At 43.0% G+C, this 25,223-nt stretch overlaps 2 protein-coding genes across 2 annotated transcripts in view; one reads left to right on the forward strand and one right to left on the reverse strand.

Annotated features, from left to right (window-relative positions):
* ZXDC (ZXD family zinc finger C) overlaps positions 1 to 10,587 on the forward strand; it is a 15,097-nt gene extending 4,510 nt beyond the window's left edge. The window contains exons 3-11 of the mRNA XM_010573581.1: positions 230 to 382; positions 1,346 to 1,424; positions 1,538 to 1,668; positions 2,630 to 2,800; positions 3,376 to 4,061; positions 4,791 to 4,875; positions 6,707 to 6,879; positions 8,187 to 8,288; positions 9,342 to 10,587. Coding sequence (XP_010571883.1) covers positions 230 to 382; positions 1,346 to 1,424; positions 1,538 to 1,668; positions 2,630 to 2,800; positions 3,376 to 4,061; positions 4,791 to 4,875; positions 6,707 to 6,879; positions 8,187 to 8,288; positions 9,342 to 9,428 — 1,667 coding nt within the window. The 3' untranslated portion in view covers positions 9,429 to 10,587. The remainder of the gene's footprint in view (positions 1 to 229; positions 383 to 1,345; positions 1,425 to 1,537; positions 1,669 to 2,629; positions 2,801 to 3,375; positions 4,062 to 4,790; positions 4,876 to 6,706; positions 6,880 to 8,186; positions 8,289 to 9,341) is intronic.
* A 1,542-nt stretch (positions 10,588 to 12,129) lies between these two features.
* On the reverse strand, positions 12,130 to 24,191 carry CCDC37 (coiled-coil domain containing 37). Its single transcript, XM_010571681.1, has 14 exons — positions 24,167 to 24,191; positions 23,695 to 23,801; positions 22,096 to 22,288; positions 21,381 to 21,448; positions 20,553 to 20,716; positions 19,853 to 19,933; positions 19,063 to 19,244; positions 18,822 to 18,984; positions 17,229 to 17,277; positions 16,502 to 16,653; positions 15,544 to 15,679; positions 14,869 to 15,071; positions 13,202 to 13,292; positions 12,130 to 12,243 (listed from the first exon to the last, which is right to left on the reverse strand). The coding sequence occupies exons 1-14, from the start codon at positions 24,189 to 24,191 to the stop codon at positions 12,130 to 12,132; spliced, it is 1,728 nt and encodes a 575-aa protein (XP_010569983.1).
* Positions 24,192 to 25,223: the final 1,032 nt, after the last annotated feature.

The following is a 25,223-nucleotide window of genomic DNA, read 5'->3' on the forward strand; positions in this document are numbered from 1 at the left end:
TAAACCGGGCTGCGCGCCTTTTGTTTGCCCGCCTCGGGTAAATAATCGTAACGCCTGGGAGTCACGTAGTTCGGCGTTGCGCTGTTGGGTTTTTCCACGTACCGGGATGTCGTACGCTGGAAACAGGGTCACGAAGGTCCCCCGCTAAAAGTTGGGAGGGAGAAAAGAACGCAGTTCTCCCAACTGGGTTTTGTATCGAGCTGACGCGCTGTTTCCCTTCTCTCCCCAGGCTGTGAAAGAACGTTTATCACAGTGAGTGCGTTATTCTCCCATAATCGAGCCCACTACAGAGAGCAAGAGCAGTTTTCCTGTTCGTTCCCTGGCTGTAACAAGCAGTATGACAAAGCCTGCCGACTGAAAATCCACATGAGGAGTCACACAGGTATTCATGAGGGTGACTTGTACCTGGGCAAGTACATGCAAGATAGTATGTGGGGAGCGGACTCAGTTTGCTGGAAGAACTGAAAGTCGTGAAGGGAGAATGGGTGACAGGAGTTATTTGGGGTCAGTGAAAACATTTGGTTCTTGGCCTTCTGGGGGGTAGGAGTCCACTGAATGAACTTGCCAAAGGCAACGTGGCTACGAACATGCAAAGCTGTGGCTTTAGGCGCCTGAACTCTGTTCAGAAAAATTATCCCAGCTCTATTCCCAAGTTCGTAAACATTCAAAACTGTGTAAATTCTGATCTTGGTCAGAACAAACGGCTAAAAAACTCTCAGAACATGTGGAATGTTATGTACCAGGGTTTGGAACAGCAAGAAGATAAATTTCAACTCAGGCACTCCTGACTTGCAAGGACCACTGCTAAACTGACATCCAGCCTTTTAATGTTTTAAAGACAATTGTGTATAGTCTCTACTGTCCTCTGTTTTTCTGGTTTCGTGGCTTTACAGTGTGGGTTTTGTTGTGTTTTGGGGTTTTTTTAAGTGTCATTTTTCTTAAGTTCATAGATGTGATGGAAACCAACCACGGAGTTCACTGTATTGTAATCAACATATAGTCACAGGTCGTGAAAACAGGAAAAAACATTTCAGTTGCGTTTCTGTTTTGAATAATGCTGTTATTGGTTATTGAAGCACCTTCAAGATAACTCGGATTAATATGAGATAGATTGATAATTATCTATGCACCCTGATGCATACGGAAGGATGCAATGGCCTTGAGTTAAAGAAGGCGCGGATTGTACGAGAGGGAAGGGGCATCACAGCACCCTGTGGTGAATTGCAGGAGAGGGTGGTTGAGTCTTCTTGTCTTAAATTAATTCAATTTAAGCAGCTTTAGAGATTTTCTAGTAGCAGCATGTATTTCCGTATTAGATTATTAATGTAACCTTTCTTTGTTTAAGGTGAAAGGCCTTTCATCTGTGACTTCGAAGGTTGTGGCTGGTCTTTCACCAGTATGTCCAAGCTGCTGAGACATAAAAGGTAGCCTTTTCTGATTATACTGTCCTAAGTCACTTGCTGTTTGTTTGTTTTTCTTCCAGTACTTAAGCAGCAGTGGATTAAATCATGCCAATGGCAATTTCCTTCCCTTGTAGGAAACATGAAGATGACAGGAGATTTATGTGCCCAGTAGAAGGCTGTGGGAAGTCCTTCACAAGAGCAGAACACTTGAAAGGCCACAGTATAACTCACCTTGGTACAAAACCATTCGAGTGTCCAGTAGAAGGTATTGTTCTACTCTTGTGTGTGTTAACTGGTAACCAGTGTGTATATTGCCTAAAGATTGTGTGCGTTTTCCCCAAATGCAAGCTCATTACAGGATTGGAACAATTTAGATGAGTCTTCTAACAGAGTTTGAAGAGGTACGACTAAACAGAAGACATTGTAACTGAATGAGTGATTGTTCTGAAATTTATGGATGGATTGCAGAGAAAACATTGGTTCATGCTCTAGCTTGATTTTTTTTTTCTTTTTTTTTTCCTTTATGATGAACAGGACTACTTTATTCTGGAAAATCATACTTCTGATACTCAGCTTGTGTAGCTCAGCTTTTTCACTTGATTAATCAGAAGTAGTGAAAAGTGGTCTTGTTCAACGCCTTCAAGGCATTGTTTTTGCTGTTGCGACATGTCATCTCAAGTGTTCAATGGTTGTGCTGTGGTAGCCTCTGCTGCTGAGATGGTGGATGGCTGTGTGACTGGTATCTGTTCTGGTCATATGGAAGGCTTGCTGATGCTCCGAGGGTTTCTTGGCACTACCTCCATCACTTTGGTAGGACTCCAGGAGCAAAGATTTTGGATCTGATCTGGAATATTTTGCTTCATAAAGTAAAGCAGCTCTACTTGGTGATTGTTTCTCCTTTTAATGGTTTTGCCAGCAGTTGTCATGAAGAGTTTACATTTGACATGCCATAGTGGAGAAAGGTTGTGCATTACACTGAATGACTTAAGAGTTTCTTGTTGTCAGAAACAGATTGTTGAACTATCCTACCCACTGAGATGTCCTTGAGGTAACACGAGGAAATGCATATTTGGCTTTCTTCTGACTCCTCTGAATGTATGCACAGGTGCTGCAAAATTGCAAATAGAGTTCTGCAGAGCTGCTCTGATTTGTTTTGTTAAGACAGTAAATACGGACATCAGACTGAAATTAGATGAAACTTTAAAGTCTTGTATATCTTCTTGCAGGCTGTTCTGCAAAATTTTCAGCACGAAGTAGCCTGTATATTCACTCCAAAAAGCATCTTCAGGATGTGGACTCATTAAAGACTCGTTGCCCTGTATCCAGCTGTAATAAATTGTTCACTTCCAAACATAGTATGAAGACACACATGGTCAAACAGCATAACTTCAGCCCAGGTAAAGTATTTGTTTCAAACTGTAGAGGGTGCAATGGAAAAACTAAATGTTTTGTTAAGGAAAATGTGTATTTACTGATGTTGAAATATGAGCCCCATTGATATGAATGGCAGAATCATCACCAAGACTGCAGTTGGTTTTCCCCCCACTAAAATTTTCAGTGGGACCTGTAACTGAGTATCAGAAGGCGAGACTTGAGCCTGACCTGCGTGAAATTGTTAGAAGTTGCAGCTTTTTTGAATGAAGTAGAGCTTGTCCTTCTCCATGCCATCTGTAAAATATGAGGAAGGACTGAAAGCACTTCTTTTTGCACTCCTTTTTCCACTCCTTTACAACCTAACTTAGTCTGGACTGCCTGCCTTTTGGCAAGTGCTTTTGTAACTGAAATTTCTCAATAAAGGAGTGAACTCATTTCAGTAAGCTTCTTTTCCTTAAATGTGCTTTCAGGGAATTTGGGAAGTGTTTTAGTAGGCTGAGAATCTAGAGTTCAAAGCTTCCTCCTTTGAGCATTCATATTTTTTCCTCCCCATTGTCTGATGAAAGGTCTGTCTTATAACCAAACCCTTCTCTTCCAGATCTCCTAACTCAGCTTGAAGCAACCAGCTCACTCACACCCAGCAGTGAACTCACTAGTCCGGGACAGAGTGATCTCAGCAACATAGACCTTGTATCCCTCTTCTCCAACGTGTCTAGTAACAATTCTGGAATTGCAACAGACATGGCGCTGGTGAACTCTGGAATCGTCACGATCGATGTTGCTTCGGTGGGCTCAACGCTTGGAGGAAACCTACCTGTCAGTAACAATTCTTTAAGCCAAGCAGTCGATCCCTTGATACTGGTGGCTAGCAGCGATATGCCGCAAAGCTTGGACAGTTCTCTCTTGCTGGGAACCAGTGCAACAGTTCTACAGCAAAGCACTTTAAATTTGGATGACGTACAGACTGTCAATGCAGAAGCCTTGGGTTCGCTAGCATCCCTGTCGGTGAGGAATTCCGGTCAAGATGTGCATGGTTTGACGTCCAGCAATAATTTAACAATCGACACAGCCACTTTGACTCCTTCTAGTAGCCTCGGCGGTACCAATGTGCCTGAGTTACTAACACCAACTAAAGTTGAACGTAATTTGCTTCCTAGCTCGGACGTTGTTAGTCAACAAGAGGGCAGCAAAGTAGTGACGCAGTTCGTCTTCTCCAACCCTCCAGGGAGCTACAGTGCACAGAAAGAAATGGATCTTGGCACAGTGACTGGCAGCTCATTTTTGGTATGCAGTAACTGTATTCATTTTTCCCCTAGATGACTGAGACACCCTGACTTTGGAGGTATCCATTGCTACTTATAGCTTATAGAGAGACCTTTCTCTCAGATTCTGCAGATCATGCGTTTTGACTTTTTTTGATGAGGGATGTAGAATGTTATGTTGAATAATGTGTTGTCAGTAGATTCAGTGTGGTGATAAGTTCTCTTAAGAAATACTAGAATTCTGGTGGGGAGAGTTAAGGGAGAACCTTTCAAAATAAGGGATTGAAAAATAAGCGGCCATCTGTCTGAGGATGAAGTGGAATTTACAGGAATACCCACGAATACATGGTATGTCTTGTGCATTTCATTCCAGGGAAAGATTTGTGCTGGGAGAGTGACTGAGACATTTTCGTCTCAGTCCTCATCCCTGTTTTAGGTACACTTCCCTTTCTGCTTTACTACATTACTGCAGACTTAGCTTTCTATTTACATGACAAAGTAAATGTTTACACTGTTAAAATCTGAACACTTACAAATGTGGAGCTAACTTCTTTTTGTGTTGAACTCTGGATATTAAGTATATACGGGGAATTTATTGAAACTCTAATCAGAAGAGCATGGGAAACTAGAATTCAGTGTTTGCAGTATAAAAGATAACTGTAACTGAGAACTCATTAGTCTGCATTCATTGTATTGGTTTGTTCTTGCATTCAAAAAACTTTGTATCTCTTGGCTTTTTTTTTTTTACTAGGAGAGCAGTGGGTCTGCAAGAACAGACTACAGAGCCATTCAGCTAGCCAAGAAAAGAAAACAAAAAGGGAATGGGAGCAGCACAGGTGAGAAGCCATAAATTTTGTTAAATTTACTAAATACAATTATTTAGGGGTTTTGGCAGTGAAATGGGAGTAGGTATCTGAGTACATTCTTAAATATCCCATCTGGTTTATTGCTAGTTAAAATAATTATGCATGTGGTATACCATCTGTTACTCAGGATAATCACGTTCTGTGGAATATCAAATTCATAGTAAGTTTACAAAGAAATCTGCACCATATGTTTCATGACTGTTAACAAGACGCTATCCCTCCATCTCTTCATCTGCTTTTTATTTTCTTATTAAAACAAAAAAAATTCAAGGTCACTTTGTGTTGTTTATGCTTTTGGTCTTACCTAGTGACTTCTCTTTTACTCAGTACAGACAATGAAAACATTGACTGGATTTGTTTTGCTTCTGTGTTTCACTTAGTAACAGCGTGTATGCAGCGTTAAGGAATTTATTTCTTCGTTGTCTAGAAATACTCAAACCTCTCTCTTAGGTTTTAGCCTTGTAGAGAGTTCTTGTGCAGGGCGAGGTTTAGGTCGTGATTCCAGATGCGTCCTCTTTCTCTTAAACTGTAGTTTGACTCCAAAGCTGTCTGATGTGAATTATACACCGTTACTTTGTCAGATCAAACATGGTCCGTGGCTCACTAGACTTGCACAAGCTCAGGTGTTTGAGTTGTGTCTACCCTTGGGGCTTACATATGATTCATAATATTGCTTATATGTATATATAGTTTAGTTCTTCCTTGCTGTCTCTTAGACCTTCCACCTCTGAAAATCAAGGTGATAATTTTTCAGGTGAGTTAAGAGACTAGTTCTGAGTTGAGCACTGTCATGTTTCTATATTTGTAAAAGACATACTTGCATACATCCTGTCTAGTTCAGTGAATCATCACACTGAAGGATAACTGCTGTATGAAGCTAGTTCTAAGTGTGTTTGTATTATCAAATGTGCACGTATCATCAAACATGTCTTTTGGACATTAGTTTAAAAAGATGATTGCACTTAATCTGCATGTCTCTTAAAATGACCACAGAAAATTCCTATTTCTGTTCCTACTCAAGACTCCCAGTAGTCCACTTTTCACCAACTGTTGTCTTAATGCTTCTGTGTGGTTCTCAAAGTGGTCTAAAGAGTCTTGTATTTCTAATTGGTTTAACTAGGTTGAATGAACGCTGTAGAGGGAAGTTCAGTGTTTAAAAAGAAGTTATCCAAGCCTTTTATTTACTACACATTTAAAAAACAAGAAAACCATCCCTGAAACAGCTGTCAGGATTGTATCCTTACATTTATTTAGATTAGGTTTTTGGTTTTCAGCTTGTGATACAAGCAGCTGGTTTGTCTTGTTTTAAACTGAAAAATGCTTAAGGTTGGGAGAGCTGTACTTCTGTAGCCCGTTCTACCTAACAGTCCTTGAAATCTGTCTGGAAATAGATGAGCTTCACTATGCTTTTTTTACAGTTTGGAAAAATGATATACATGATTTCTCAGGAAATGAGTTGCACAATTAAAAATAGAAAATGCAGTTCTACTTCCTAATTCCTTCCTATAATTCCACAAATATGCTTATATTTCTGTGCTACCACAGGGGTGAGCCCTAAGCTTAGCAGTTTGTGATGTGGTTTTAATGGCATTCATGTAAAAAGATGCTCAGTCAGCAGTTGGAGTTCATCAGCTGATTGCTCTCTGGCCTTTTAGCAGTTGTCAGATGGTGCTTAATTATATTGCACTCTTCCAAACGTTAGCTGTGTAGTGTCAATAACTGCATAAAATTGAAAAATACTAGCAGGAAACTTCAGCAAATTGCTTCTGACCATCTCAATGTTAAAATTCCTGTCTTTTAGGGGCATCTGGCTCTGGTCAGAGGAAAACCAAGGGTGGTAAAGTAAGCCCTACCAACTTCTCATCGTCCACTCCTGGCAGTCGGCTGGGTGGCAACATAGTTTTGCCAAATGGAGGGCTGACAATAAGGGACCCTGCCACTGGAGCCCAGTATGTGCAAATTCAGCTTCTTCAGGTAAGAGCTGCAGAGGAAAAACATGCTAATCTTCTCCGTTACCCAAACTGGCACATTTAGGGAAGAATCTATCTGTGAACTCAGGTACTACTGCCCCTAGGTGGGATCTTGAGATCTGCAGTATGTACCATACTGCATTAGGGCATTTGCCTGCAAGAAGTACTTTCCTGGGAAGTTTATATGAAACAGGCTTTAGAGAGATCTAGAAATGCCTGAAAAAGAGCTGGTTCAATCATACAACTGCTGGGGGCCCAAACAGATGCACTGTGGAAATGGGTAAGATGTTTTTATTTGGTTTAGTACTAATATTCAGTCCAGCCTGGAACATATGGGCACTGTAACTGTAGGGAATTATCCTGTACAGCTTCTTAGGCTGGATACACTTGATGCGGGAAACACTGTGGTGGAACTAAGGGTTTTAGCAGACTTCCATTTTGCATGTGAGAGTTGTGATCCTTCAAGGACTTAGGAATTTCCTAGTTTGGACAGGCAGTTATGAGAGCAGCAAAACAGATGCTACAGTCCTGTCCCAAAGTATGGGGTAATTTTTCTTGCAAAAGGAAGGGATTACTAACATGCATTAACTTAGGGGGTCCATGGGAGTATGACTCTTTCCTCCAGTCATCTTCTTTATTGACACCCTCACAAATTCTTACATTAGTCCACCCCTCTCTCACATAGAAGGTAAGTGAGACTGACATGAAAAGATTCCTGCAAAATGAAGTTTCAGCCTAAACTGTTACTTCTCTAAACTGTTGAAATAAAGCTTAAGATTTTTTTTTCTAAGAATACCTGGTAATCGATGTGGGCTGATGAGTGGAGCATGGTAGGTAATATGCTTTTGGCCAAGTGTATATCTGTATAGTATCCAGAGAGAGGGTAAGTTTCTTCCACTTTATTCCTAACAATGTGTGGTATGGTGGAAGCTATGGACAGAGTTCTCCATCTAGTTTTCTGATGGGTGTAAACATTTGTAACTTTTATGTTAAGTATCAGCTTCACACAAGATGATGAAACTTGTTGCGTATTTCTGAGTGTTATGTTTGTTGGAAGATGAACCATTCCTTCCTTTTCAGATCTTGCCAGTTTTCCTGGTTGATTATAATAGGATAATAGGTCGTACACTGAGCTAGGCTCAGATTTAAGTGGTAGTTAGCTTTCCACATATCTTTGTGGGTCTAGCCCTTACTAGTACAGTGCAGTAGCTTTATCAGCTTTTTATAAGATTGTGAGGCTGAGTGAGATTAGGCATATTGTGCTGAGATGCTTGGGGGTCTTGTAATTGCATCACATTTCTGCATTCACAGGATGATTCCCCGGGAGAGGGAGATTTGCCCTTTCAGCTGAGCTCTCAGTCCTCCTCGTCACATTCTCAGCTTACAGTGGATTTACCTGTTCACATACTTCAGGTACAGCATGTCAGAGCCATTGGGTTTTATTGCCTAGCTTGAAAGTGAAGACAGTTTACTGTGAACACTCTGGTGTTCTGCCTAATGAAAATGCCTTGTTTTCCATTGGGAGTTTAATTTCGAAGCAGAAAGCTGCACTGCAAGATTTATCTTGTGTATGTTACCAGCCTTCGACATGTCATAGGTCGTTGTTTTTCTTCCTCTGTTACAGAGTAATGAATAACTAAATGTTACTCATTTATTGCTGAAGTGCCCCATCCCTGTTTTCCTGATCCCATCCTGCAGATACTAAGTGGCTCAAGAAAGAAGATCAGAATTGATTATGTCACAGGCTACAGGAAGGGTGGGAAGTGGGAAATAAAATCCTGAGCCTAGATTTCAGAGCAGTGTCTATATGGGAATGGCAGTTAGATTAAAAAGCCTGCTTGCTTCTACAGTCTCTGGTTTCACTACTTGCCCTTGGTTAACTACTGAGTGTCAGTGTTGTTTGAACGCAGAAAGCTTCATATAGCTTCTTGCGTAAACATTTTGTTATCTGCTGTTCCAGTAAACTGCATGTTAGTGAACAGGAGCAGCTGAGAATTGAGCAGCAATGAATGATTAGCATGTACGTAAATCATGTTTTCTACTTGACCATGTGGGGCTTTGGTTTTGATAAACTCTGCAATGCAGTTATTCTTACTGCGTGTGCTTCTCCCGGATAGAAAATAAAGCTTTTGTATTTAAGAGGAGCATCTTACCGTGATAAACCTGGAAATACAAGAAGAGTACTAGGATTCTTGGCCACGGTAGAGAGTTAATAGAGGAAAAGCAAATAGTCAGTGATTTTAAATTTGTCTCCATTAGTAATGCTCATCTGAAGTGTTCCAAAGAAAAACTGTAGCGATACTGTTTGAGTGTGTCCCCAAAGTAGGAAAGCTTTGCGTTTCCTCTAAACCATGCAGAGCATTTCTCTGGTGTTGGATAAATGTCAAGGTAATCTTACTCCTAAGCGTTACAAGCATCTAGAGGTGAAAGCACTGAACTCTTCATGCTGTCTGTTTGCTTTAACAGGAACCACACAATTCCACTGAAGATGATGCAGGTTCTGATAACTCTCAGTTCACTGGAAGCACAATAAACTTACAGGATCTGGAATGACCATTATTAAGAACAGTTACTTGAAAACAGATTGGGCAATCATGTCTTAACAGAGTGAGATAACTGTGTGGGTCTTTCTCCAAGGAAAATAGGAAAACCAGGAGTACTGGATTCTGGTTGCACTCTTTGCAATTTGCTAAGGACAGTTGCAGCTGAAAGATTTTCTTAAAAAAATGTAAATCCCACTTGATGTGCCTGTGTAAGATACCCTGTCTGCCTGGTGTTGGAGAGACTGAGGCAGACTGCTGTACAGTGTTGTTTCAGGGAGAAGTACTGTATTAAACTTCAAACTGAGGTAATATTTACTGTTTTCACAGGAAAGCAAGTATTCTACAGCTAACAAGTACAAATTTATGATCCTGCCTATGACAGTTAAAACTTTCCTTCCATTGGTCTCCTGCTGGAGCCAGTGGCATTGAGGAATTAAGAGCTAAAATTTGGAAGTGTTTTCCACACACACAAAAAAAATAATTTTTCGGCCCCTGTGTTTTGGCAGAAAACTGGAATGTAATACGTAACAAAATTAATGTCCTACGCCATGAAAATGAGATGCTCTAAAATCTTTTTTTAGAAAGTTAGACTCTAAATGTTAACTTAGCTGTGAATCAGTTTGTAGCTCATGTTGAGTTTCTCCCTTTCCTTGCTCCTGTGTCCCAAATACTTTGCTGAATTCTTCCAGCAAAACTTTAAGAAGAAAACTGCAATAGATCTGTACTCACTGTAAGTGATTATCTAAGAGTCCAACAGCATCTGAGAGGTTTGTTTTATGTTTGTGTTCCCTTTTTTGGGAGGAATGTTGACTGTCACGTAAATTTAAGCACCTTGATTTTATCTCATCTATAAACTGCTGCCAAGTTACCTGTAAACTGGCCACTACCTTTTTATTTTGGGTTGTTTTGGTTTTTTTTCAATTGAACACTGTTAACACTTGTTCTTTATTGATATCCTAGAGTGTCACGTGCACGTGGAGCTTCCAGCTGGTTTACAGAATAAGCAGTTGTCAGAGTATTTTATGAGGGAAGAAGAATTGTTACGTAGGAAGATTTGCCCCACTGAAAAACAGCAGTTTCTCTTGGGGGCTGGAGGAGAGGTTATATGTACTGTACTTATCTGGATTGCAGACACATAAATAAATATAGGGTTGTATAGGAAAAAAAAACATGCTTTGGTTACATTTTACGGTAGTAATTTAAATGTTTCTTATGGTGATGTACTGAATGCCTGTAAAATTATGTATAGGAGTTTGATAAAAGGGTGTATGTACTGTTTTTTATTCTCAATGAGGTGTGTGTGTATGCACGTATGTGTATTTTTTTTACGAAATAAGATATGTCATGCAGGAGAACGTTGTGATCTTTCTAATCTTGCACATATTTATTTATTTTACAGTTATACTGATGTTGAATTCACACGAGGTCATTCAGAAATGCTTTTACTTCCTGTGCCTTTTGAACTATGTATGTGTCCAGATAAATGCTTTTTTGGTTGAAGACTTGGGGAGAAAAAAAGCATACAGGTTACATTCAACTTCAGATCCTGATTTGTAGGCAGTATTATATCCTCTGGTTGAACCAGTTTTATTTTTCTATCTTTAGCTGAACTGAGCATTGAGGTCTTTCTGTTCCCTCATCCTGAGTTTACAGCTTATGTCCAGGGAATCTCTTAACCCTCTCAGGTTGGGTTTTTGAACCAAACTAATTGGTAGATGAGATCTTCTACCTGGTGGCTGTGACTGCAGCATGGAATCCACTCCTGAGAGGTAGAAAGGTTGAGGAGGAATCATGCCGAAGGGACTACTGGGTCTTGCTCTAGTGGTCACCATGCTCTCTCTGGAAGCTGAGACACTTTTTGCTCCAAATGCCTGCATTATTCTGTTCTCAAGGACCATACCAGTTCTTAATCTATTAAAATGGCCAAGGAACACTCCATCTTTTTATGGGACTTGCAACCAAATCTTTCTACTTCTGAAAATGTACCTCACTCACTCAGCTTTGTAAGTGAATGTAAAGTGCTAACCTCTTGGGGCCGAAAATGGGATCACTTGGCTTGCACTCCATTGCTGGCAATGGATACCTGAAGAACTGCTGGTGCAAAAGGGTTAATAAAGCTTTTTTTTATTGTCCGTTTGTCACTGGGTATTGTTCTTTGTATGGCTGCACCTGACATGAAGCTAACTGTTAGCTTGATTTCTGCAGAACTTTTGTTTTTCCTTTGCCTGCGTCTTCTCCACAGTAGTGGGGTGGAGTCTATAATGAAACCCATCCTTTGGATTAAAGCATAGCCTTCATTTCTATAGTCCTTCAACAGATTTGCGATTATAATAAATGTCTGGCAGGTGCTTGGCTTAGTTGTGCCATGACAAAGATTGTTACCCATGTCTGCAATAGATCTCACTAGTCAGGTTTGTAGCGATAGTGCTGTTTGCATCAAAAACTGAATGAGAAAAGCATTGTTGCTAGCAAAATGAGAGATTTTGATTTATTTTCTTGGGTGAAAGATCAATAGAGGAGGGGGGAAAGGGGTTGCCTGCCACAGCAACTTTCCCTGGGATCTTTGGGTAGGAGGAGATCTTAGGGTAGGAGAAGAAGAGCGTTTCATGGGACTGTGAAGTTCAACAACTGGGCAAAGACTAACAATGTAGATCTATGAAAAACTTTCTGGAGCAGCATCAGCCCTACATGCTGTGGTTAAGGCTGTGCTGTCAAGTGAAATAATAGAGTTGTTCTTCCTTCTCCTTATCCATTTGTTCTTGGCTGTGCTTTCTCTTCTCCTTCCTGGCAGGTGGGCTGGAACGAAACATCAGCCTCCTGCTGCTCTGCAGAGGAAGAAGAGGTGTGTGCATCAGTGCTGTGTTGGCATAGCACGTTTGAACCACGCAGCTAAAGCTGCTTCATGCTGCCAGGCTCTCCCGCTGCATGGGGCCGTGGCACCTCGCTGTCTGTTTTCTAGGCAGGTTTCAGTGTTTTTTCTGTTAGAAAACGAGTATCAAGCACCTGAAGGCTGTGCGTGTGCTCATGCCTCAGCTTCTACAATGTACTGTTGCACCTGCGACTGGTTTCTGACTAAAGCCTTATTTGTACTGTCTTGAAGGGAAGGTGCAAGTCCAAAGAAATACCGGAGGGAGGTTGCAGAACCCTCGTATTTTACCTCGGGTAAAGGGGCAGGGACTGTTGGCAATCGCCCGTGCCGTCACTGGCTTGGTGTGTGACTGAGCACTGGGATGTCCTCGCTGTCGTGTTGACCTGGGAAATGTGCAGCAGGAGCCGTGGCCTGAAGCTCTGCGCTGTGCCTCCGAAGCAGCCAACGCTCAGTTTGGTGTAATGCGGAACATGCCAAAAATGGTATGGTTTGATGGTATGGGCTGACCTGATCTAGGGCCTTACTGCCATTTTGGGAGTGTCTTGCTGCTGCCCAGTCTCTCATTTGCTGATTTTCATGCTTTTTTTTAATACTGCCAAGTTAGCAAGTTGAAATGAGCTTACTGAGAAAATTGGCAAGTAATGGAAGGGGCCATGTGGTCAAGACAGACGGATAGGAGAAGGATGATGGAAGGACACTGAGCTGGAATAACTCGCTGTGTAACTGACTTCCCAGCAGTTGCTTAAGTTACATCAGTCCTGTAAATTGGGCTACACCTGAGTATGGTGCCATCCCCATGCAGCTATGGAGGCCCCTAATAACACTCCTCCCTTAAATGCTTGATGTTCAAGTATCCCCAGCTCCTCTGAAGTGGGCTGTTGAGGCAAGGTGTTCCTATGGATTGCTGTACTTACTATTTTTACAGGTGCCTGTGATCTTTCCAGGGCCCTTTGCAACCTTTCCTCCTGCTGCTGCTTCTGTTGTCTCAGCTTTTCCTCTCTGAGCCTTTTGAAGGGAGCAAATAAAGGATGGGTTAAATGCGGTGTACAGCTACACCAAATACGCTTTTGTCACACAGCATCAACAACTCACATTACGTCTTACTTTACATCTTACATCTTCCAGTGTGAGGCTGCTGGAGCCCAGGGGTTTGGGTATAGCTGACACTGGAGTTTGTTACTGTGATGGTGGTAAGAGGGAAACACTTGCTGCAGTTGGTCCTACTCTTTCTGGAGCGAGGGCTGGAAAAAGCATGTCAAGCTTTGCAAATGGAGATGTCAGATGGTTGTTCTCGGTTACAGACATGCTCTGTACCACCTTCAGCAGGTGACTTATGCTCTACGGTTGATCGGGATGCTTACCAGTTTTGTGGGTGAATGATGCTTATTGTGTTTTAAGTTCTCACCAGTGCAACCAATTCTGTAACGTACAGATGTGAGTAGGAGGGTTTTACATCCATGGAGCTCTGCTTGGCCTAAATGGGCACAGTGGTGGCTGATGCTGGTAACTGGCTCCAATTCTCTGTGGAAATGAAGCACTGGAGCAGAAATGGGCTGAAGCTAGGGAACACTGTGGTGGAGACTAAGTGAATTCTTAACCTTGTGATCTTCAGGAAAATTTTAAATGCTCTTTGAAGGGTTTTTTTGTTTGGTTGGTTTTGCTTTTTATTTGGGGGGCATGTGGGGGGGGATGTCAGATTCTTTCCTGAATTCTCCGTCCCCAGAGTAGAATAAATGTATGTCTTATTTCTTTTGTAAGTTAAGAGTGCAAAACTGTTCACAGAACATCAGGAAGAAGCATCAAACCCTTTCTACTACAAAGGTAAAGAGAGTAAGTTGGGGGGAAATATCACTGTTCTGGCTTTAAATCCTCACACTATTTTTGGGTTTTTTTCTCTGTTGGATCAGACTCACCTGAGGATGGCCTGATACAATCAACTGTTCAGTTGCACCTTTGCTACTTTTGAGGGGAAATTTCATGTGTGTAACTGAGCCAAAAGCAATGTGTCTCATTTCAGAACCTGAATTTTATGTGTTAACTGGCTTCTATTTAATTTAACGGTACAAGTTAAACTTAAGAGTTTTGTAGAAGAAACATTTGAAAGCTGGCATTGTGGACAAATGCCCTCATGTACCTATTGAAGCCTGACAAAGTATCAGGGCATGTCAGACTTTCAGTGTGTTAAATAACTACAGAGGAGTAATTTTCTATTTAATCAGTTTAAATATTGTGACTGCAAATTGTCTTAAAATGATGATTCTCATAATTGAATCTGGTTTTGTTTGGGGGTTTTTTTGTGTGTGGTTTTTTTTATTCTTCCAGATTTTGCCCTTTTCTAATGTATCTTGCAGGTCTTTTATAATGTGGCTGTGGGCTGCTGCTCACTGATTGGGAGGTGCAAGTACTATAAATGTGAAACCCTTACAGAAGTAAAATGGGATGGATTGGTCACGTGGGCTTTCAGATTGCTGTTACAGTTTCCTGGGTTGATCTGACAAATGTGACTCTTTCAGTGGCTTTGCTTTTGGCTGTCAACATTTAAAAATAGACACCCCATTTCCAGAAGAGGGTCTTGTCTTACCTTATCCTCCGTTCCTTTTTTTTGGCTTTCTCAGCCTGTTCTATCTTTGCTGGTGGGATTTTTTCCAGGTTGTCCAGTAAATCATTGAGCTGTTTTTCTATCACCATTAGCATCTGCACTGTCTGCAGGTTTGCCTCATTTTCTCCAGTGCAGTCGCAATAGACTTCCAGCACCTTCTTGTTCAGGCTTGTGAGCATTTTGTCCTAGAGATGAGAGGAGATGTGAGAGGCACGGCTGGGTTCTGCCCAGTAGAACCACAACATCCTTCCAAAAGCAAAGGAAATCAGTACAATTTAATTCCCTCAATAAGACTCAGTTGCTTGTTTCCCAGTTTGCTTAGCACCAGTGCCTGGGACAGATGGCTGTACTGAGCCGTTCTTCTGTTGGTCTCATCTTCCCAGCTTTGCTGTGGCCTGGGACAGGTTGCAGCTGCCCGGTTGCCTCTGTGAGCCCTACTCCCACCTCGTAGCACCTGCATGGAGCAGGCACATTTGCCACGGTTTGCTGCCTCAGCAGTGCCCCAAACCTGCCCTTGCTGTAGCTCCATTGCTGAGAAACTGTGCTGATCCCTCCCCAGTGCGACCCACTGCTTTTTTTCCCCGAAATGGGTACGGCTGGCAGAGAAGAACCATTTACGCACACGCTAACGCCCCTTGCCTTCATCTCAGGATGTACCTGGTCATCAGCTTTGCATTCTCCAGAGGAAAAGAGGTGAACTTTGAGTTTCAGATCTGCTACTCTCTCTTCTTCCTTGGCAATGGAAGATTTGAGGGTGTCTACCTGCTGTTTCAGCTCTGCTAACTCCTTCTCCCTAGGCCAGAAGAGAAAGGAGATTATTTCGAAAGGGCATCTTTGAAACACACGACTCCCCTGCTGCTTTCCAGCCTGGGACCGTCCCTCCTGCTGCCAGCAGATGGAGGTAACACTTCATGTCATTTCTGGGACACTTGCACCCACAGCTCTGCGAGCAGAGGGAACTTGTGATTTTTCTGGAATAACAGTTACTGTGCTGGTGTGGGGGAGGGATAAGTAGCATAGCTAAACATTCAGGATTTTTTAATAAGTTAATGGGGGAAGTAGATTACCTTTAAGAACTTTCACAAGTGGATAAGCTACACTTCAAATGGGAATATGTGTGTCTACCTGCCATAGAAATACTATATCGCAATTAGACTGGGGTTCCCTGCTGGCTTCCTCTAGGAAGGGTTGGCATTGAGTTGAAATAGGTGCTGGTCTGGATCACTCCAGGACATGCCTTGTTTCTTCCTTTGATCTTTCTTTATGAGAATTACACCATACTTCTGGCTTATGTCCACTCCAGCACGCTAAATGCATCAGTTCCCCAGCCTGTGCCTTGAGGACTAAGGAACTAGTGCCAAGCCCAAGTCCTCTCCTAAATTACATAGATGGGACGCTTTCCTAGGAGCTCACAAGATGGTGAGTTGGATGGGCTGCAGCTGGGCTCTAAGGTGTGAGAAAGAGACTCTCTGTTGTGTGTTGCGTGAACAGCCCGATGTGTGCTCTGCAGCATGCAGCCTGATGGTGAGGTACTAGTGGGGGGAAGAGGGGGTCACTTATGTTTGAAAGCTGGGGCACAGGGACCCCTTCCCACCACTTGTAGGATCACACTTACGTGCTTTCATGTGTAGTGATGAAAGTATGTTGGACCTTGTCCAAACTTTCCTCCATCTCCTGGGAATTCTGGATGAAGGACAAGTTCTCTTCCTCCATCTCCATGAAAATAGACAGCAGTTGTTGGGGATCAGTAAAATACAATTCAGGCTCCTGAAGTGGAAAACACACGTGATGAGGTTTTGTCCTCCTCTAACGTCTTTTGCATTGAACTACATGGAGGTTGGTCTGCACCAGCCCTGGCTGTTCAAATGCTCTCCTATGTAGCGAGGTCTGTGACTGTCCACTTAGAAATGTCTCCCACCTTCCTGCCATGTGTGTAGCTTTATGCTGCCTCAGTAGCTCACACCCAAAACAAGTTGCATTTTGGGGAATAAAACATGGTGCAAACATCTGTGAGTGGGAAAACTTCCATTTCAGACATAAAACGGTAACTTCACTAGTTTCAAAATCTCCCATTATATGACATCATATCTTGTTGGGGGATGGCAAGCTTTGAGATGATAGTAGGTTTTTGGAAAGTGGAAGAGGAGAGTTAAACTAAAGTATTTATAACAGGTGTTGCTAAAATATGAACATTTATGAATGTATAAACATACATTTATAATTAGTGGCTACAGTAACTCCTCAATACCATAATGAATGGTTAGAAGGTGTGAGAAATTAGTAACATCAATAAAAGACAGGACAAACAGAAAGTGTAAATAGTTCAACATGAGACTTCTGACCTCATCTTCATCCGAGCAGGTTTCGCTTTCTGCATCCTCCAAGGAACTTCTGAAAAAGCATTTTTGTGTATCAGGCCCTTAGAGAAATGATAGCTCAAAGGAGACCTTGTTAGTGAATTAGGAACACTGTTGTTGTTTGCTGTTGCTCTTTGCTCCTGAACGGTCCTTTGTACATTCACATGTTTGGCCCCCTGTGGCTGTGGGCTATTTGGGGGTCAGTAGGAGCGAGGGGTCACACAAACATGCAGCATGGGAGCTATGTCTGTCCACAAGCAAGCTGCCTTTTGATCTGCTCCGGGCTCTGCTGCCCAGCAGGGTCAGGACATGACGCATGAGCCTGAACTGGGAGTGTTGATCCAAATGCCTTTAAACTCGATGGGAGGCTTTGGCTCTTGGGCAATGAGAAGGCAGAGGTAAGAGCCTTATTAAAAAGGCTTAGGCAGCAGCACAGCAAGTGTAGAGAAAGCCTTGTGCTCCGTGTGGGATATGGTACTGCTCCTAAACAACATGGTGTAGCCACCATAGGAGTCTGCAGTTTTTACCTGCCCTGGGAGAAGGTTGTTGAGTGCTTCTTCCTCTGCACAGCCTATTACCATTAACCAGCAGCATGGCCTCTTTCTTCCCTGCTCAGCCCCGGGGACAAGCTAGCGCAAGAGCTGGAAGAGCAGGGCAAGAGGTGCCCGACTGATGTTGGCAGCAGAGCCTGCCCATCACCTTCACTTGCATCTGTCACCCTGTGCCATAGAGGGGTGAAAAACCTCCATTTGCATCATCTTAGTGCCAGCCCCACTTGCGTCTGCATCGTTCCTGCCATGTGGCAGCAGCCCAGTAGTTGCAGTGCCTTCACGAGGGGTGGCACGCAGCAGCCCGCTTGGGAGAACCCGGCACCTGCAACGCTCTGAGTGGAGGTGGAGGAACTGGCCCTGCAAGCAATGACTTCAAACTCTATTGATAGCCGGGTTTTTTGGTCTTAGGAGACTCACCAGCCGCTCACGCTTTGCTTTTCCAGGCAATTGCTTTCTTTGCCTCAAGAAGCTGGAGCTGGTCCTAGCTGTCTCATACCCCACCTGCCTCTCCTCTGCTGGCCCTGCCTACGTTACAGCAGGGTTACTCTGCCTGCATCCCAGCACGTACTGTCCGAAGGCTCTTACTGAAAGTGGACAGTCAATGCAATGTGGGTCTACAGTGACCCTGGACCTTCATTAAAGGCAAAACGATAGGTGGCTATTTGCATGGCAGCTGTGACAGACAGTGGGAACCAGTATCTCGGCCACAAATAGGCTGCAGAGAAGCTCTGCTGCAGGACAAATGCCCAAGGTCTATGATTCCTCCTGGGGTTACCTCAAGACCCAAATTCTTTGGGCAGGCCTCTCAGCAGAGGATTTGAGGATGGGGTTCTGTCGGAGTAGGTACATAGGTACTGACTTGCACACCTGATGGCTTTCTACTGGTATTTTGATTTGTTCCAATAAGACTCAGATCTCAGTATGCCCGCAGCAAAGGTGAGGAGTAGGTTTCCTCTACACTGACCCCCCGTCAGTTGAGTGTTCTCTACAGTACTTAAGTCTGTTGTTTGCATTGTCTTGTACTTACAGTTTTCTTGTTGATAGAGGCTTCAGAAAGTTTTTGAGCTGTGGCCTGATCCCATGTAATGACCTGAAATCCAAACTTTTTGAAGACAGCAGGGAACTTGGCACATCTATATGACTGGTACCACAGGGACCGGTGGTGTTTGTCCCGGCTGTCAGACCCTGGCCTGGAGACAAGAAGAGATGTACGCTTAGAGCATGGGGCTGTCCCAGGGAGGAGTGGGCAGCTCTTCCCTGGCACTCACCCTGCTCTGCAGTGGTGGGAGGCAAGGCACTTTCTTCATTAGCTTTGGATGCTCTTTTCAAATCCTTTTCCTTTGCGTGCTTTTTTCCGTGTTCTTCCTGCCACTCTTTTGGAGATAGTTGGTAGAGGAAGTCCCTGTACATCTTGTACTCCTGCAGAGTATTCTTGAATCTGGATATATCACTGGGTTGAGAAAAGTGGGAAAAGTTTGTTAGCAGGGAGGAAAGCCCCTGTTTGAACAGGGTCTTTCTAACTCTTGACATTCAGCTTCACCCACAGAAGGGACAAGAGGGCACATGTCTTCATGGACATGCAAAGACAAATGGGAACCTGCCCTGTGTGCTCTCTGTAGTTCCTCATGTGGAAGCTGTCTGGTCACATCTCTGTGGCTGGACCCTTGCTAAGGCACTGGGAGTGCTAATTTGGGAATTTTTACTTGAAAATTAGTGAGAAATCTTGCCAGCTCGACTCATACTGGGAATTTTTTTTTTCTTTCCCCAGGTCATCATTAAAATGCATTACTTAGTTTTGTTCGGTTTTTGATCTGAGACTAGGGATTTAATTTTGGGGTTGGAATATTTATACTTTTAAAAAACACCATTTAAAAACTAGTTGAGTTGTTTTAGAAACAAAGCCAGCATCTGGAAAAACAAAAGCTGAAATATTTTGAGTCTTAAAATTGAACATTTTTAGAAATCTTTTTCCCTGATTCCCTTATTTCCCAAGGGCTGTAAGGGTAGAGCGCTGTAGGGGCTGTTAAAGGCTAGGCAGGAATAGTGTGCAACCATTACCTTTGGAGGTCCTCTATTTGGGAAGTGATCGCCTGGATCTCTGTTATTTTCTTTGTCTTTGCTGCAGTTTCTTTTTCGGCACTAGGGAAGAATGCATAAACGTAAGCCATAAAACAATTTAGCAGTAAGTGGGTAGTGAATTGAGGTGCATATAAAACAGACAAAAAGATGTGGGGGGAGCACTAGAAATCTCTCTTATAGATGTATCCCAGGTGATGCTTGGCTCCTGCCTGAAGGCCCTGCTTGTCTCGGCAAAGAGAGTGTGGGGTCCCCTGAACACTCCCAGGTTAAGGCCTCCCTAATTTGGCTGCTGCTGAGCTTCAATTGCCGCTTTGCCCTCGTGATACCTCTAATGGGCCAAAGAGCTCAACTTGCTTCACTTAGGGGACTGCTCCTGCTGTGAGGGGTTGGGCAGAAGCATCTCCCTCTCATAAGGGTGTTGTGAGAAGAATAGAAGTGGTGGGGTCAACAGCAGGTTCCTTGCTGCAGCCAAACCAAGGGCTTTTGCAATGATGGGATTCCCCAGCTGTTGTCCTTCCTCTTTTTCATTGAATGCGTGGGGAGGAAGTGCCATCAGCACTGTAACTCTGGGCAAACTCAGACACAGAGTATTTGCTAGCAAAAGCCCTGCAGGGAGGTCAAGCAAAAGACTCGTGTCAGCGCAAAAGAGCACATGGGTGGTTCCCTCAACTTCCATTACATTTTCAGGGCTTGAACAGAGTTTTTGTGGTTCTCCTTCAGGAACTCATCAAACATGGCAGCATCCTTCTCCAGGTAGTATTCAGCCTTTTCCAGTTTTCTTTCTTCATTCTTTGCTATGTTCTCCATCCTTTGAATCTCATCTCGCTTTACTGCCATGGCATACTGAAATGAACCCAAAAGGCAACACAGTCACATCAGTTGGTTGATTTTAAAGGTATGTTGGCTTAGCTTTGTTCTTGGTTACCTTATTACCCCATAGTTGTTGGTGGAGAGGGTAAGAATTTCAAACCAAGGTATGTGTCTTAATGCAAACTAGGTACATAGAGGCCAGAAGATATTTCAGAAGTAACATAGCAAATAAGCAGTGAAATTACAGATGGAATCCAGAAGTCCCAGCACTGCATTAACTCCTGGCTGACAAAGATTGATTCGGTTGTGTTACAGCACGATATTAGAGGTGAATAAGGGGGATATTCCAGCACAGCTCCCTTATTTTGAGTTCAGAATGGCTCCCAGCTATAATTTATGTATAGGGCAGCAGAAGCCAAAAGATCAGTATGTCTGTGCATCTCACAAATGAAATGGTTGCATGGCTGCTACTGGATGGTGCAAATGACCTATGTTCCTTTCTTTCTTGGTTGGGGATTGCTGGGCTCTAGACTATGATTATCTTTAACACAGGACTTGGACAATCAGTTCATGAGGTCTGATGTGCCTCCTTCGTATGATCTCTAGGCAATGCATCTCAGAGGGAAAAAATCATAACAAAGCAACACAGGGAAGAATAATTAAATTAACAGAAAGTAACATTCTTAAAGCCAAGTACCTCAAGTAAAAATATCTCTCTTCTGTCATTTATGTAGTCACGGAAGGTCTCCTTTTCTAATGGGTAATCTGAAATTAGGATATAAAGTTGATCAGACTAGAAGGGGAAATATGGCCAAGGTAGAACACAGTGAATATGTAGGCTACTGTGAGCATGGATGTGGTTGACATTGGAGCCAGCAATACTGTTTTTTTTAATATAGTTTTGACCTTGTTTAGGATCAGTTTCATATGGGCTTTTGTGGAGTAAAACCAGGTAGAATGGAGTGGAGCATCTGATCCTTACAAAGGTCAATGTCCTCTAGACATCAATGGCAAAGCTACTTCTCATGTCAGAGGCAGAAAATCTAGACCCACATCCACTAAAATCCAACTTTAGGTCAGCTTAGTAGAAATGTCTCCATGACATTTTTTTTCTGCAAACTTTCAGCTGACTCCTAGCTGATTCCAAGAGCTCCCAGCTACTGTGAAGGCCCCAGGGGATGGTGGAACCCAGGCTACTGCAGTGGTGGTGATACATGCTCCATATGTAAGTGCATGAGATGGAGATGGCCCAGCCACACAGAGGTTGGCAAGATGCAGCATATAACTATTGTGTCTGCAAGAGCTCACCAGTCAGCTAGAGCTAACTGCTACTCCCATCCCCTCTTTGATTTTTGCTTTAGGCTGTTACCCATCTGAGCAGCACCACTACAAAGATAGTGACTGTTCCCCACCTTTTTTAATGGCTATCTTCCATGAAAGACTCTCCTGAAGAGTTTTCAGTCTCTCTTCATTTGTTTCCTGTTTTCTGGCCTCCTCTTCTTCCTCCTTTTGCAGAGCTTTCCTGAACCCTTTTTGCTTTGCTTTTATTTTAGTGGAGTAAGTCATTTTCTCATGGATATTCATGGTCTTCATCCTTTCACGTTCCTATGAGAAGTCAGTTATGTGGACAGTTTGATTGCATGCTTTGTTTGCTGTGGTTTTTAAAGACATGAGTGGTTATTCACAGTCTAGAAATTTGCAGGCTACTGATACCCTGCTGATGCATGTTTGCCTGGTTTATCTGACTAATCCCAATGATATTCTCTCTTGAGGCAACCAAAACATTTCATGTCTTAGTGTTTGTTCTCACTGGTTTCTTGATTTGTATTCTGCATCCAGCCACCAGCTGTGCCAGTTCGTACCTACACAGTGTCCTCATTTTTCCTTCCTGGATTATTCCTGGGAGAGAATGGAAATATTTGGAGATTCATCCTTCAAGTCCCCTAGTGAAAGGGAACAACAGGACAGCCCAATGTTCAATACCAACTCAGTCTAACTTGCACAAAGGCATGTAAACCTTCAAGTTCAGATTGAGAGGATCTATTCAAACCCACTCCAGAGTTTTCTGGAGTGTAAAAGGTTGTTAATGCTCAGTGCTTTCATGTGGGCTGAAGTGTAATTCATTGCTGTCTGCACAGCTTGGGCATGGGTTAAGCTAAGGACATCAGTCAGCAGACATCCTTAGTGCACTTCTTCCTAAGCCCTTCCTCATACTTAATATATTAACCTTCAACCCAAGCAAAAACCAGACTATACCAGTCATCAGTGTGAGGTGAGGAGGCTTGCTTAACCCTGTTTGGAGCCCTCCCTTTGTGATTTAGAAACAAAGACCTCTTGCTTCCACACTACAGCCTGGCTTTGGCAACCACGTGCAACAATCAGACCTCTCAGAGATGCGACAACATCTCCGTGGCTTCCCACCCCCTTTGGACTGCATGCCCTAAGGAAAGGCCATTGCAGAAATAAGAAAGAAAAAGACATTCCTGAGACCCAGCTCTGGTCTGGTGGTTTGCAATTCCCTATCATAAGGAGAGAAACCTAAGGCATGAAACCCATGGCATCCTTCTTCCTAGGCATTCATTTCATTGGCAGTTCAGAAGAAGGTCACACCAAACATTGGAATACAGCTTCCCAGGCAGAAAGCCAAGCCTGTTGAAGTGGAAAGCAAGAGATCTTGCACCAAAGCTTTATGTAGAAATCAGTGCTAACAGCACTGGCAGGTATCTTCTCCAAGAACAGGAATGAGTGGTAAATCTACCTTGAAGTAAGTAAACAAAGTGACAATATCCAGATTTTGCGCTAGCAACCAGCAAGCCTGTGCTCAGATCTGCTCTTGGTGAAGTTAATCTCTCATCATGGAATTCAGTGGACTTGAAGCTGGTCTGGGGGAATCCCAGCTGAATTTGGCAGCTATTATTTCTCTCGTGCACTAAATTTTGGTATTATATTGGTTGGTTGCCTGCCCTAGTGAACTGTTTGTATATACATTGGCCTAAAGCATGTATACATACCGCCTTAGCCTTTTTTCTTTCCTTGTCCCTTATTGAAAAAATATCAACATCTGGAGGAATTGTAAATGGATTTTTCATTGGGTTTTCTTCATCCTCTTCCGGGCTTTCTGCAAAAATTGGATGAAGATGTAGAAGATGTGAGGCAGAGTATTAGGACCCAGTGAAAAGGGACTCTGATGTGCTGCATCATGCCTGAAGGGGGGGCAGCTGTGCTCACAGCTGCAGATGTCTAAATGCTGAATCAAGAGCAGGGAGCTAGATAGAGCTTATAAGAAGCCAGTGGTGTTACTGAGGTTTTTATATTGTTTATGCCACTTGACCATATTTGCTGATCAACTCAGTGTTTCAGCCAGGGATTTTTGTAAGTCTGGAGCTATTTTACCCATCTCATCTGATTGTGGGCAGAAGAGTCTGAATACAGGCCTCTCCTTTGACCTAACAATGAAAAGCTGCCAGAGCATCGTGACCTTACCTGACAGCACAAGCTGGGTTTCCATTCCAGGTTTGGAAGAGAGACTTTTAGATGTTGACTCTGTATGTAGAGATGGCATCTTTGACCCTGGCCCAAGGAAAATCGTAAGTAAATCAATCAGTTGGGACCTGCCAGTAACTGGTACAGTAGGTTTTACAGCAGTGATGGGCCTAGGGGCTTTCTGGATCTTAACCACTGAGCTTTTTGTGCCTGTAGGAATTAACAAAATCTTCCGTAAACTGGAAAATATTTGTGTTCTGACCCCAAAAAGGAGATGTTCATCCCTGGCTTATGTGAAAGCTGTGTAAAACACAGTCTTCCTTACACGCACACTGATGGGAAAGCAAAGACAAAGCAATTTGGAGATAAGCAACTCAAGTCCCTTGCCTCTTGTTCCACCCACATCTCCAGTTCTGATCCACACCCAAGCTTTTTCATCCTCCTATCGCTGGTTCACAAGCAACATTTTTACTCCCTAAAGCTCTTACCAGTAATTGCTTCAACACTGTGGGTTTCCTGCGATAAGGCTGAATGATTGTTGGACAGCACAGACATGCTGCAGGGAGCTCTGTCGTGTTTAATTTTAGGCTGGCAAACTGTTGAAGGTTAGTTTTTTGTTTCTCTGAATCCAGTCTCTTTTTGTAGTCTTTGCTATGGGTCCTAGGGGAAAAGGCATAATTGTAATGATCTCACTTACAAAGAACAGGTAGACCATTGTTAAAGTTATCCTTTAATCAACAAAGGCAGCAAGCTGGGTCCAGTGAGGTATTAGTTCAATTGATGCAATTCTGCTGCTGGGACCATTCCTGATCTGCACTGGTATAAGACACAGCAGAAAATAGCCTCTTCCGCTTGCACTAGTTTTAAGGCTATTTTAGAGCATCATTTTTTTGCTCTGAACAGCCTCCAGTTTTTATGTCTTTTGAGCTAAACTCATCTGGCCTAATTTCCATGTACGTCCTTGGTGCGTCGTGTTTCCTATTGGCTGTGTTTCTGCAGCTGCCCAATTAGTATCTTATTCTTTGGAGGTGTCAAACTTTCGCTGTTGATGAGGCAC

This window comes from Haliaeetus leucocephalus, unplaced genomic scaffold, assembly GCF_000737465.1.
Source record: "Haliaeetus leucocephalus isolate CR32 unplaced genomic scaffold, Haliaeetus_leucocephalus-4.0 Scaffold2, whole genome shotgun sequence".
NCBI lineage: Eukaryota > Metazoa > Chordata > Aves > Accipitriformes > Accipitridae > Haliaeetus > Haliaeetus leucocephalus.

What these genes read in the sequence shown, in the direction of transcription:
- CCDC37 (XM_010571681.1), bottom strand. Translation starts at nt 24,191, where the DNA reads ATGGAAACCCAGCTTGTGCTGTCAG. An exon ending in AACCCAGCTTGTGCTGTCAG is followed by an intron (nt 23,802 to 24,166) that starts GTAAGGTCACGA and finishes CAATTTTTGCAG; the next exon opens with AAAGCCCGGAAGAGGATGAA. An exon ending in AAAAAGGAACGGAGGATAAG is followed by an intron (nt 13,293 to 14,868) that starts GTAAGACAAGAC and finishes TCCCTTCAAAAG; the next exon opens with GCTCAGAGAGGAAAAGCTGA.